The 12,301-nt window shown below is 40.6% G+C and overlaps 1 protein-coding gene across 5 annotated transcripts in view; it reads left to right on the top strand.

Annotated features, from left to right (window-relative positions):
* SGMS2 (sphingomyelin synthase 2) overlaps window positions 1–10,789 on the top strand; it is an 80,389-nt gene extending 69,600 nt beyond the window's left edge. For 4 of the 5 annotated variants that reach the window (XM_057706472.1, XM_057706471.1, XM_057706469.1 and 1 more), the window contains 3 exons: window positions 1,671–1,824; window positions 6,539–6,705; window positions 8,019–10,789. In XM_057706472.1, coding sequence (XP_057562455.1) covers window positions 1,671–1,824; window positions 6,539–6,705; window positions 8,019–8,222 — 525 coding nt within the window. In that variant the 3' untranslated portion in view covers window positions 8,223–10,789. Of the gene's footprint in view, window positions 1–1,670; window positions 1,825–5,196; window positions 5,323–6,538; window positions 6,706–8,018 lie in introns of those variants that run through there. The other variant, XR_009048840.1, reaches the window with a different exon arrangement.
* Window positions 10,790–12,301: the final 1,512 nt, after the last annotated feature.

Raw genomic sequence — 12,301 nt, 5'->3', positions numbered from 1 at the left:
CAAGCTTTAGAAGAAAGTTAAGTTTCTTCGAAATCTCGTTTCTCACCCTGCCCTCTGATCCTGTTTCACGTCATGTTCTGCCGCAAAGCCTTATTCTCAACTAGCACTCAATCACGGTGTGTTTGCCTTTTCACAAAGATCACCTGAATACCAGAAAGCATTCCAGATCCATAAGGTATTTTTAATCAGGAAAGTTTTAGGCAAGGAATCCTGCCCCAGTTCCTATCGTACTGGATAGGATGGTTTTCCACCTGCTTTGGAGACTGACAATATCTCTACGCCTAGACTGTCTTCTCCTTCATCTCTACACATCTTACCCTCCTTCACCACTACACGTGTACTTGAACTAGGCATTACTTGTTTCTACCACCAGACAGGTTAACCACCACCCGCGTGGCCTGGCCATGCTTCAGGGGCCAGTTGTCCAGAAGGATCATCATTGAGCATGAAAGGCACCATGTCGTACAGCTGTGCCCCCAGGTCCCAAGTGAAGTCGTGAATGGTCTTTCTGTATTTCTCTTAGTGTGTATACTCTTACTCCATTTCATTCCTGAGTATCATTCTTTGATTTTCTAAACCTATTCGCTTGATATTAGACTGATCTGAAACCCTCCATCCGGCCCCCCAGCGATTTGGGTTTCCGGGGGGTGCGGTTAATACAATTTTTAAAGGTTGCACTCCATTTGCAGTGATTAAGAAATACCGGCTGTATTCCCCGTGCTGTACATACGTCCGTGAGCCTGTCTTACACCCAATAGCTTGTACCTCCCACTCCCCTGCTCCAGTATTCTCCCGCCCCGTCCCCTCCCCACGGGTAACCACTAGTTCTCTGTATCTGTGAGTCTGCTTCCTTTTTTGTTATATTCACTAGTTTGTTGCATTTTTAGATTCCACGTATAAATGGTATCTGTATGCTTAAGTTTCCGTGGGACATAAACTTTTGACTGTGGCCTCCGACTCCTGCCCTAGCCCATCATTGTTTCCCGTGTCATCACAGCAGCTCAGGGCTCCTGCCCCCTTGCCCAAGGGAGCACTCTCCCGACCCCCTGACACAGCACGCAGGTTATTGCCGTGGAGGATGTTTTCCCTGATCAAGCTACTCATTTTAAAGCTGCCGGTACATCCCTGATCCATCCTTTTCAAACCTATTTAAATTATTTAACGTATCGCAGCTCTTTTTCACTGTGAATGTTTTGATCAGATGTTAATACAGCTATATGCACACTTTAGGCTGCCCACTTAACACAAGGTGTGAACACACTGTAGAAATATGAGTAACGTGGAGTGCAGCCGGATCAAATATTAACATCCGAAACCCAGACGTCCCCCTGCAAAGAGGAAAGAAAGGAGCTTTGATCTTTTCAGTGCATAACTGTGGTGAAGTCATTGGTTATTCATATTTTTAAAAGCTTTGCCCAAGGACACACCACCACCAAAATGTATTATTAGTAACCTATTGAATAATTTAAAACGTGTCACTCAAACTGGCCAATGCAATGAATAAAACCCAGTTCGAGGAGCTTCCCCCTTGGATTCCTTTTGACTTAAGTTAAAAAGAAAAAAAAAAAAAAAAAATCGCAACCTGGTGACCTTTCCAAATATCACCTAAATTAGGCTAAACCATGATTTTATCAGCTTGTAAATTTTCTTCCTGATCTTGTGTCATTCAGCTCAACGGAGACTCTCAGGCAAAAGTACAGCGGATTCTACGGTTGATTTCTGGGGGCGGGTTGTCCATAACTGGATCACACATCCTGTGTGGAGACTTCCTCTTCAGCGGTCACACAGTTGTGCTGACACTGACCTACTTGTTCATCAAAGAATGTAAGTAATAACTCATTCCTGCTTCATTGATTGGTGTCGTGGGTGGGAACCCTAGGCCCCGGAGCTGATGGGAGCCTTTATTCTATTGGAACTGATAGCTATGGAAAGGGGCGGGGCGTGTCTGTGTTTAAATTGTTTCAACCAGTCGTGTGATTTGAACACTGAAGTCTCAGAGCTTGGCCCTGGCCTCTTGCTAACATTTAGCATGCCTCCAAAATGCCTCCCTCCTTGGTTAGCACTTCTTAAGGTACGAAAAGCTATTTTAATGTTGGAATGAAGAAGAATCGTTGTTAAGTTTATGGCAAAAAGAATCAGTGTGCTCCAGGGCCAAATGGAAAGGACTTTGGAATGAAATTTCCATTGTCTGAAACGTCCATTCCGTCATCCTGAATTCTTTGGTTAATGTTTTCCCCCCTTTTTAAACCTTTTTTAACGTTTCCTTGTCCTACTTTATTTTAATGTCATCATTTCCAGTAGCCTTCTGTGCTTTAATAGGCATCTTCATGAAACATTTTGCCAACACTGACCATTTTCTCCTTAAAAAGCAACATGGAGATGAGAATGTGAAATACGTCCCCATGTTTATGTACTTAATTCCCATTATACAAAATCCTTGTCTATTCCAGTAGCTTTTTTTTTTTTTGGCTGGAATAATGTCGTGTTCATTGTGGGGGAGAGGTGGTATTTCGTTTTAGCTGCCTAGCAGGTCCTTTTGTAGATTTCTGAGGCTTTGTATATTTGGACTGATTATCTCAAAATCCTTTTGAAGCAGTGATGTGTCTACCTCCGTTTTTACCAGGCTGGTCGGTATTAACCTTCATCTTTAGTTCCAAGGTACCCCATCCCCATGCCCATTGTTCTTTTAGAGGCTTACCTCAATTCCCTTCACTCACGTAGTGTACCGTAAAGGTCTTTGGGCAGAGACCAGGGGAAGGAGGCCCTCCCCCTCTGTCCTCCTTGGTTAGTCCTCTTCTCTGTCTTCATCCCTTAGCCTGTCATTAACCCAGACAGGTTTAGACCCATCAGGGTTTTATCTTCCAATGATGCAGAAGTGAATTCTTGCCCCGTAGATCGCCCGGGGTTATAGGTTTTAATTCTGCTTTGAGAGCAATATGACAGAGAGATGCGAGTCTCTGTAGTAGATGAAGTCTTTTTTTTGTATATCTTCTGAATTGTTTTCTTTCTAAATGCTACAGACAAGCTTTGAGTAGGGAGAGCAGCGTGTTAAGTGTTCGGCCCTTGTCATACTTGTCCGACTTGAAGGCAGAGGGCCTTCTGCACCTTTCCCCTTAGTTCTGTTCTTATACTGTCAGGGAGGTGGTGGAGAGGAGGAACCTAGCTCTGTCTTTGCGCCAATACCTCCCCCTTAAATTTCAGTCTGCTGACATTTCTAATTTCTCATTCCTAGTTCTTGGTTCTGGGCGGCAGGCAGAGCGATCTGTGTCGTTTCTGCTTCTCACTCTGACTTTTGCTGTGGAAAGTTCCATCTCTGTGTAGGATCAGTCATTTCCAAGCCTGGAGGTTCATTTGGGTTGTAGGATCTTCTCCCTAATCTACAGATCATAAAAACTTATACAATATGAGGATGAGGGCAGGGAGGAGTTGTGTGTTAGAGTGAAGCTACTAGGGGTGGAAAACATAAGGTAATGAAGAGAAAACATCCCAGGAAACTGAGAGTCGGTTTTATCAAATAACTGAAGACCAAGTGATATTGCCAATAACAACAAATAGACATAGTACTTACTCTGTGCCAGGCACCATTTTAAGCCCTTGATGTAATTAACTCGTTTAATCCTTGTGGCCACCCCATGCGGGAAGCACTGTTTTCCCCATTTTTCAGAGGAAATTTAAGCATAAAGAAAGCGAATGGATTAAACCACAGTCCACAGTTAGTAATTGGAGGATGGTGTATTCAAACTCAAGCAGGCTGACTCCAGAGGTTATGCAATCAATTTCTTGGCTTTGTTTAGAATTTTTGGAAACCCAAGGTGTCTGATCTTATAGAATTGCTAAGAAATAGCCTAGATAATGTTGCTTATTGTTGTTCTTTCACCTCAGAGCAATAGCAGGGCAACTTTGTGGTTATTTCTGTGCTTTAATAAAGGCTATTGCAGTACGTAGAGACATTTTCTTCACCAGGTATGATTTGGGCTTGAGGTTTTTAAAATTATGTAAGTTTATGTATAGCAAGGAAAGAATTAAATTCTACTTTTCCCAAGTTTTGGTGAGAAACAAAAGAGCAAATCTGTAATGCTTAATACAAACCCAACTTTAGAATCAGTTCTGTACGTAAACTGGCCATTCCATGTTTATGCCCGTTTCCTACGCAATTAGGAAAAACAGTCACCTTCTAAATTATACCATGTGTTGTTGTTCAGAGTAAGCAGTGGTTCCAGTGGTTTCTTTGAACATTCTGCCTCTAGAATTAGACGCATCATTTATATATTTTTTGCTTTCCTGCCCTTTGATCATTTTGGACTCTCCTTGTTTACTCCGTTGTCATGAGCAGATTTGAATTTAGTCATGAGAGTAGTTGAACACGTGGGACTAGAATCGTTTTGTGGATTCATAAGAGAGGGTCTCACACAGTTGTGCAAATATTATCATTGGGACCTAGGTTCCTTATAAAATTAGCCTGAAGAAATCAATGTAGCCCTTAGAACCAAATGTCTTGCTAGTCAAGAAAACTACAAGGGTGTGTCAAAAATTATCTGCGCTCTAGCTGTAGAATTTACGGAAGTTTTAGTATAACTGGGGTGTGGATAATTTTTTTTTTTAACCTTGCTGCTACACAAAGTCCATGGTCTCTATTACTCACTGACAATGAGCGCTAGGGCTGGGATCCCACACAGACAGTGGAGTTCACTAATAATTATGTCATCATCTCTCAGCTCAAGATTATCCCTGTGGGTAGAATGAGAGAGCAGAGAGGATTACCATTTTGCCATTTCTATTTCAAAATAGTTTCTATTAAATCTTTTCTCTGGGTCAGCCAGTGTTCTCAATTAAAGAGCAGTGGTCCCAGCGTGGTAGCTAACAGAGAATATGTGTTTATGGGAGAGCAGTGCAGGGGCATCTAGCCACTCCTAAAACCTCATTTTCAATTCCATGAGTAGTAAAATGTCCATTCGGGCCACCTCCTTACTCCCTACCTACTTCAGCTTTGCTTCCTGTGGATAAACAAATGCAAAATAGTTCTGGTTTGCTCAGATGTTTTGGACATTGAAGGTAAATGCCCGATGACCTATAAGGAAGGGAAGCGGGGCTTGTTGTGAGACTTCAGGGAGGGGTGAGTGCATCTGTGCCGCTGGAGAGTGCATATTTAGTGAAATCTCCACATTTCTGAATGTTATTTCAATTTTTAACATTCAGAGCCTAACGGAACACTTTTGGGGACTGGATCCGGCCCCCCAGGCTACAGAAGTAAGGCCTCTCCCAGCTATAAAATTCTTGGATTCCACGAGTTATCTGCCAGAACCTCGTGGCAGGATGAACCAAGTAAGAGATGGAAATAAGGAGCTGCACATTCAGAAGTAGAAAATCAGACTTTCAGATGCAAATACAGGTTTATCATCTTACTGTTCCACATGGGACCAAAAGAGCAGCAGCTGTTTTGTTTTTCACTTGAACCAAGGCTGACCTGATGTGTCATTTAAAGTTCTGGAAGTGGATCTTTCTGCTATTCCACCATTCTTCCACACTTGAAAGTAAATGTCACTACAAATATAAACACAGTTAAATATGAAATAAATTTCAGTGTATTCGATTATCATCTTTGTGAGCTAACAACGCTTTAAAACAGAAAAGCAAGAAACAGGTATTCAAAGAAAAGTTATTAGAGGTGCGCGCTGGTTCCGTTTACACCTGTGTCATTACCGCCTGTGTGGGAAGGCTGGGGCCGTGTGAGCACGTTTAACCTGCTGAGCGCTTTAGTTCTGTCTTAGAGCTGATCGACGTCGTGAACTTAGTGGCCTCCCTAGGTAAGGCTCAAACCTATAAGTGCATGGGCAAGAATCCCAAGCTTTACTGGGGAGCGTCTTATAGTTGCTATTGGCAACAGCGGTATAAAATTGCTGAGAATCACAATATTGCTAGCCGCAAATGCCATTTTTCTCCCCCTACAGAAATCAAAGTAAATGTCTATACAAGACCTAAAATCACGCTTGCTTTCTCCTCCCCCTACCCAACAGCAATTTCATAGACAACTGTCCTTTCTCTTACTTGTTCCGGCCGCACAGCGCAGTTTGTGGTATGTGAGGTCCCGGACCAGGGATTGAACCCAGCTGTGGCAGTGAACGTGCCAAGTCCTAACCGCTGGACAGCCAGGGAATTCCCAACAACTACCCTTTCTTTGGACCTCTACTATTTTTCTTTCCGGCGAGGTCCCTGTGGGAGCCAGTATGAGCCAATTCCAACCTCATGTGAAATATTTCTGTTCTCTTCCTTATTATTAAACAGTGTGGGCCAGACCTAGAGTATCTAGTGTTGCCAACCAGGGAATGACTATGAGACCTGCCCCCCGTCTGTCCCCCCCCACACCCTCCACCCACCAACTGAGCAAATCCCGGGCAGTTCACAGTGACTCATTTTGGGTTATCCGTTTCCTCCTTCAGTGACTTCCCGGCTTTGGACTTTCCTCAGGTCATCAGGGTAGACTGTCATCGTTCAGCCCATCTCTGGAAATCCTATTAACTGTGATTTTTCCGCTGTGCAGATTCGCCGCGTCACTTCTGGTGGTATCACTTAATCTGCTGGCTGCTGAGCGCTGCCGGAATCATCTGCATTCTTGTAGCACACGAACACTATACTGTCGATGTGATCGTTGCTTATTATATCACAACACGGCTCTTTTGGTGGTACCATTCCATGGCCAATGAAAAGGTGAGAGCAGTGAAATTATCCTCGGGTAATTTCTTTTCTTTAAATACAGCAGACCCCTTTTCACACAGCAGGGTTTCCATAGTTTCTGTTGCCGCCTAAACGTGTGGTTTAGGTCAGTTCGCTGAAACGTATAGTAAACGACTGCCTCTTAAAATAAAGAATGTCACAAATATAAATGGCACTTAAGAGTAAAAGTGCTGTCTAATTGTAGAGCACAGTGTTTTCCTAATTCAGCTAATTTATAGGAGAATTAAAATTGAATAAAAGTTTTTAGGAACCTTCTTTGTAGAAACATCGTGGTGCAGCTGGGTGAGACACACTCCCTGCCCTTTGAGGAAAAGACAGCAACTATTTTAAAATTCAGGCAAAATGAGTAACCAATGGATAACTGGACTTGGTGCCTCTTTTGGTGATACTGTGCTCTCTGGCTTCCCTTCTCATCCTTCCTTATTTGTTTCTGCTGCCTGCTGTTCCCAGGTGACTTTTTTTTTCTTCTCCCATTCATTCTGAAAGAGCTGGCTCAGATGCCATCTCTTCTGAGAAGCCTTTCCTATCTCCTGCTCTCTGCCTCTAGTCCCAAGACACAGCGATTCCTTCTCTATGTCTCCCTAGCCTTAGTGTTAATGGAGTTAGTCTGTGCGCCGTGACTGACTTGTCATGGGATCGTCTCGCGTATTGTCTTTTGGATATAATGTTGGGCGGATTTGTGAGCACCTGAAATATGTCATTCCCCAAGGATCCAAATCCAGTTCTCAGTTAGTGGTGTCCACCAGTAAATGCCCTTTCTATGGATTACTTTATTTGTCTTTGTGGCTCTGTTTCCTATTTTGTCATCTCCTATTTCCATCTTCCTTCTTCCACTCCCATCTAGATGTCTCCTGACACCACTGCACCAAAATCTTCATCTTTCTCCTTAAATATACTCAACCTTATGAGCTCTCCTTTCACTCCCCCATCTTCCTTGACCCACAGATCTGATCACTCACACAACCTGAAAGATCTTCCTCCTGGAGAGCTCTCACATCCACCCTGAGCCTGCATTCTTACTGGAATCGCAGGCAGGAGATTTGCTTGAGCCACAGAGAGGGAAAGGTGGGGGGGCGGGGGGAGGGAAAGAGCCGGGGCGGGGGAGGGGGCTGGGTGCAGAGTTGGGGCTGAGTTAGGGGAAAGGAGCAAAGACAAGCATTGCCTTGCCATCCAGATTCTGCTGCTTCCCCTGTTCAGTTATAGCAAAAGACAGTTTAATTAAGAAACAAACTAGGATGCAAAGCATGAAAAATATGTCTCGTTTTACTTTTTTCTACCTTTTACAGAACTTGAAGGTGTCTTCACAGACTAATTTCTTGTCTCGAGCATGGTGGTTCCCCATCTTTTATTTTTTTGAGAAAAACGTACAAGGCTCAATTCCTTGCTGCTTCTCTTGGCCACTGTCCTGGCCTCCTGGCTGCTTTAAATCATCTTGCAAGAAGTACTCACGGGTTCAGAAGATCGGTGAAGATAATGAGAAATCTACCTGAGGAGTGAAAGAAAGGCATCAGCTCTTAGACCAAAAGAGTCATCGCTGCAACCAAAGGTATAGTTTTGTTTTGTTTTTTTTAAATTTTAGGAGAACTGATTGCTAAATGAAGAAGTGGACCAAATTTTGTGCAAATGATTAGAAAGATGAACAAAGTATCACCCTTTGACTGGTTTTTTTATTCATCCTGAGAAAGTTACATTCTCCTGCGGCTCTTCATTCGTTGGTGACAAGCCCTCGAACTGGGATTTTACTAATGAGCTTGTTAAAGAGGTGCCAAAGAACATCCTACTCCTTCCCTCATCCTTTCTCCACTGAAGCTGTCTACTTCAGAATTTTTTCAGGATTTTTTTTTCCCCTCCAAGGTCAAAAGAATTTGTTAATGTTTTAAATAAAAAATATCTGGGTATATACAGCTACTGTGTAAATAGAATCGCCTAATGTTGAGAGCGATTTTTAGCATCAGGCTTATCAGTGAAGGGGAGATTCATGGGTTGTGAGTGAAGTTCGGGTGAACTTTGTTTCTGCCTTGTTGAGTGGAAGGTCAGGGTCAAGTCTGGGAATATGCACTGCTGCTACCACCCAATGTACTATGTATCACTTTCACTTTATTTTTTTTTAACTGATAATTTTATAACAAAAAAAAGGTGAACTAAGTAAATATAAAAGTATTTGACACACCCCACAGACTTTACATGTGTAAATATTTCATTTTAAGATCTCTGGGACATATACAGGAGACATGTATGCTAACGGGGGCCCTTCCACTGTCTACCTGGTGAACTAGCACCCGTACCCTTAGAGCAGTCAACAGTGTAGCCCAGGCTGAACACACATAGGTGTGTGAAGTGATGCTCTTGCCCCATGGGGAACAAGCCTGTGTTTTTCTCCCAGGTCACACCCTGTGTGAGATCTGTTTTAAAGCTGTGAATTGGAACTCAGAAATACAACTGGTCACATTTCACCAAAAACCATTACTTCCTAGTTACATTGTGCTTTATGGAAAAAGCAAGATGGAGTCCAAACATTTAATGCATCCTTGCCTTTTAGCAAGAGACTCTGTTTCTCATGTACTGGTCCTAAGGACACACACCACAATTGAGTAATTTTACTTTGACCCTGAAACTATACCACGGTGCTGCACTATGATCTGCGGTTGGAATCGGTGTGTTAGACGGTTACAGCTGCTCAATAAAGGGGGATAATCGTTTCTAAAGTTCTTTCAGATGATGCAAAAAAAAAAAAAAAAGATGGATTTTTAAAAATCTGACCAGATTTAGTGCATTGTTTCATGCCATTGAATCTTTTGGGTAATTCTTGGCTTAATTTCTTTAGACTTCTAGTAACCATAGAAAAAAAATTTAAGGTTACAAAATCATCAACAGTAGTGAGAGGGTGGAGAGGCCCATGGGGATGGTAGGAGGCAGTTACATTTATATCAGAGAAGAAAATCTCTCCCCACTTAGAATGAAAAACATCCCTAAATCTGTCATGGTGAACAAGTCAGCCTTGGTGCGGTACACAAAATTGACCTTTAAATTGTTTGAGAGAAGCACAATACAGATCTGTTCAGAAGGGTCATCATTCTTTGGTGCTAAAATTCTGTATATGTTTTCAGTATGGCTCTTTCTCTGTGTAAAAAAGAAACACTAAAGGTTGAATTCAAAGGCAGAAAGACAGACTAATCTGGTTATTTAAAACAAGAATTAAAACCCTAAACATCCTTAGCAGGCTTTGAAATGCAAGACGTTTTTCTGGTATTTATGATTAAGTCAATAACAAACATATGTATAGCTTACCTGTTGTGTTTAGCTATAATTCTACATAATTTTCACTTATTTTCATTTGTTAAATATTGACACTTGCGATAAGATAATGTGTTCTACTTGAAAACACTGATTTTAAATTTCTGCTAATTATGAGGAAAAGTATCTGACATGGAAGCCCAGGATTTGCTCTAACATTGGTATATTCTTTGAGCCTCGAATTCAAATAAAACAGCCTAATATACCTTAGAGCCTTATTCAACTGCATCTTGGATAACCCACTCTTCTTCAAATTAAGTGAGGAAAGATGTTTAAGCTTTAAAAATCATGGAGATCCTTGATTGTTGGAGATCCTTGAAAACAGTTTAAACCTTGCATTTTAGTCAAATAATCCTCTTTTGTTTTGCTTTTTTAATAATACCATCACCTTTTAAAGAACTTTTAAAACATCTATGACCTCATGTGTGGACACTACTACTCCCACGTTCTTTACATGTATATGCCCTAGCTCTCTAATAAATGCTGTGAAAGTGTGTGGTATGAAAATAAGGGGGTGGTGGTGGGGGAGTATCAAAGTTTCAAGATGGGAAAATGAGAGAAATAGCAAAACCCATTTACATTTAGGAAAGCAAACTTGAGTTTCAACCCAACATGCCACTTTGGGATATAAAACAGAAACGATTACTAGACTTACGATGGTGATCATTTCATAGTATATACAAGTAAATCATTACATTGTATACCTAAAATTAATGTAATGCTATATGGCGATTATACCTCGATTAAAAAATCATAATTACGAGCTTGCCTTTTGAAACAGTAAATTTTTGGAGCTCCTTTTCCTTGCTAATCAGTGTGTAAAGTCTTATCAGTTATCCTTGTTTTTGTAAGCCAGTGCTCCTGTCTGAAGCTTTTCTGTGATTAAAATCTCGGTGCAATATTTCTGTAACATATAATTTCTGTAAATGATGCCACATTTTTTTCTAAATTCTTTCAAATGAAAATGAGTTCCTTTCAGATTCTATTTTTTGAGCACCTCTACTAGCTCTGAAAGTAAAGCTTTCGTACCCACTCAGTTCCACCCAAACTACTTTAGAATTTGTTATTTAATTTACTGGCATCTTGGGAAACAAGTTTTGCTGTGGAAGGAAGGTGGTTGTGAGTGAGCCTGAGTTTCTAGTCTTGGTTGATGGATGACATTGCATCAGGTTCTTTGCTGTATAGCAGTGCCCCCTTGTGGAAATACATTGTATGACTTGGAACACAAATTTGGCCACTTTTTAAACTGTATTTTCAAGTTTTTAAAGGCATTTTTTAAAAATTTTTGCCAATAATCTGAAAGCATCGTACAAAGGGATAATTATTTTAAAGGCATTTTAAACCTTTCCCAAAGGGAAAGTGTGTTTAGATCACGGGGGTTTCAATTCTCATTTTTGTCCATTTGATCAAGGAAAATTTGCAGACCATTTTTACCTCTCACTATCACAATCATTAATGTCTCCCTTTATAACTACCTATACTTTGTTTACTTTGAAACACCAAGTTGGCTGTCTTTCTTATGTGTTCTTTTTTTACAGGCAAGAACTCATGCAGTTTCTTTTTTGAGAGTTCACATCTCGTTCCTTTAATATTTTGAACGTTACTTTTAAAATTCTTTTATATTGTCTTTGTTTTGCACTGTAAAACTGATTAAAAGTTTAAGCTGGTCTTAACACACTCACTTCTGTAGTGTAAGGAAGTGTGAGAAGGAATTTCTTAATAACTGAGTTTACATGTTTAAATCAAGCATATTATAGTTAATGTGCCCTGTGTTAAAGCCTTTTCTATTTGTATATATACAGTCCTTTTTTTAATGTCATTGTGTTGCAATAATTTAACTCCTTTGACTTACTTGCTAAAAATATTTCTTCTGTTAAGAAGTGCTCTTGATTGCAGTACCTAAACACTGAAAATCATGTCGAAAGGTACCCAAAAATAAGTTTTTTATACAGATACACACCTTATAAGTTCTGATTTATTTTATTATTCATTAATCTAAGTATGTTGTGTTCTGAATGAATCATGAATGAGAATAGTTCTTTATTGTGGAATTATTTAAAACTGTCCTTTAAAAGAAAAAGAAGAAACTATAAGCTAGTCTAGTTGCCAAGTTGGAATTCATTATTTAATTTACCTCCTATGCAATGATTAATGCTGCAAAATTATGGTTATGTTATAGTATATTCACAAAAGAAATATTATTACAAGGTTTGAGAGGTAGCCAATTGCATCTTTTGGAAATTTACTGTACTGTTTCAATGTGTTAAGTGCCTTG

The sequence above is a fragment of the Hippopotamus amphibius genome, chromosome 13 (genome assembly GCF_030028045.1).
Source record: "Hippopotamus amphibius kiboko isolate mHipAmp2 chromosome 13, mHipAmp2.hap2, whole genome shotgun sequence".
Lineage (NCBI taxonomy): Eukaryota > Metazoa > Chordata > Mammalia > Artiodactyla > Hippopotamidae > Hippopotamus > Hippopotamus amphibius.
The sequence above is the reverse complement of the archived record's forward strand: the minus strand, read 5'-3'. Positions and strand labels throughout refer to the sequence as shown.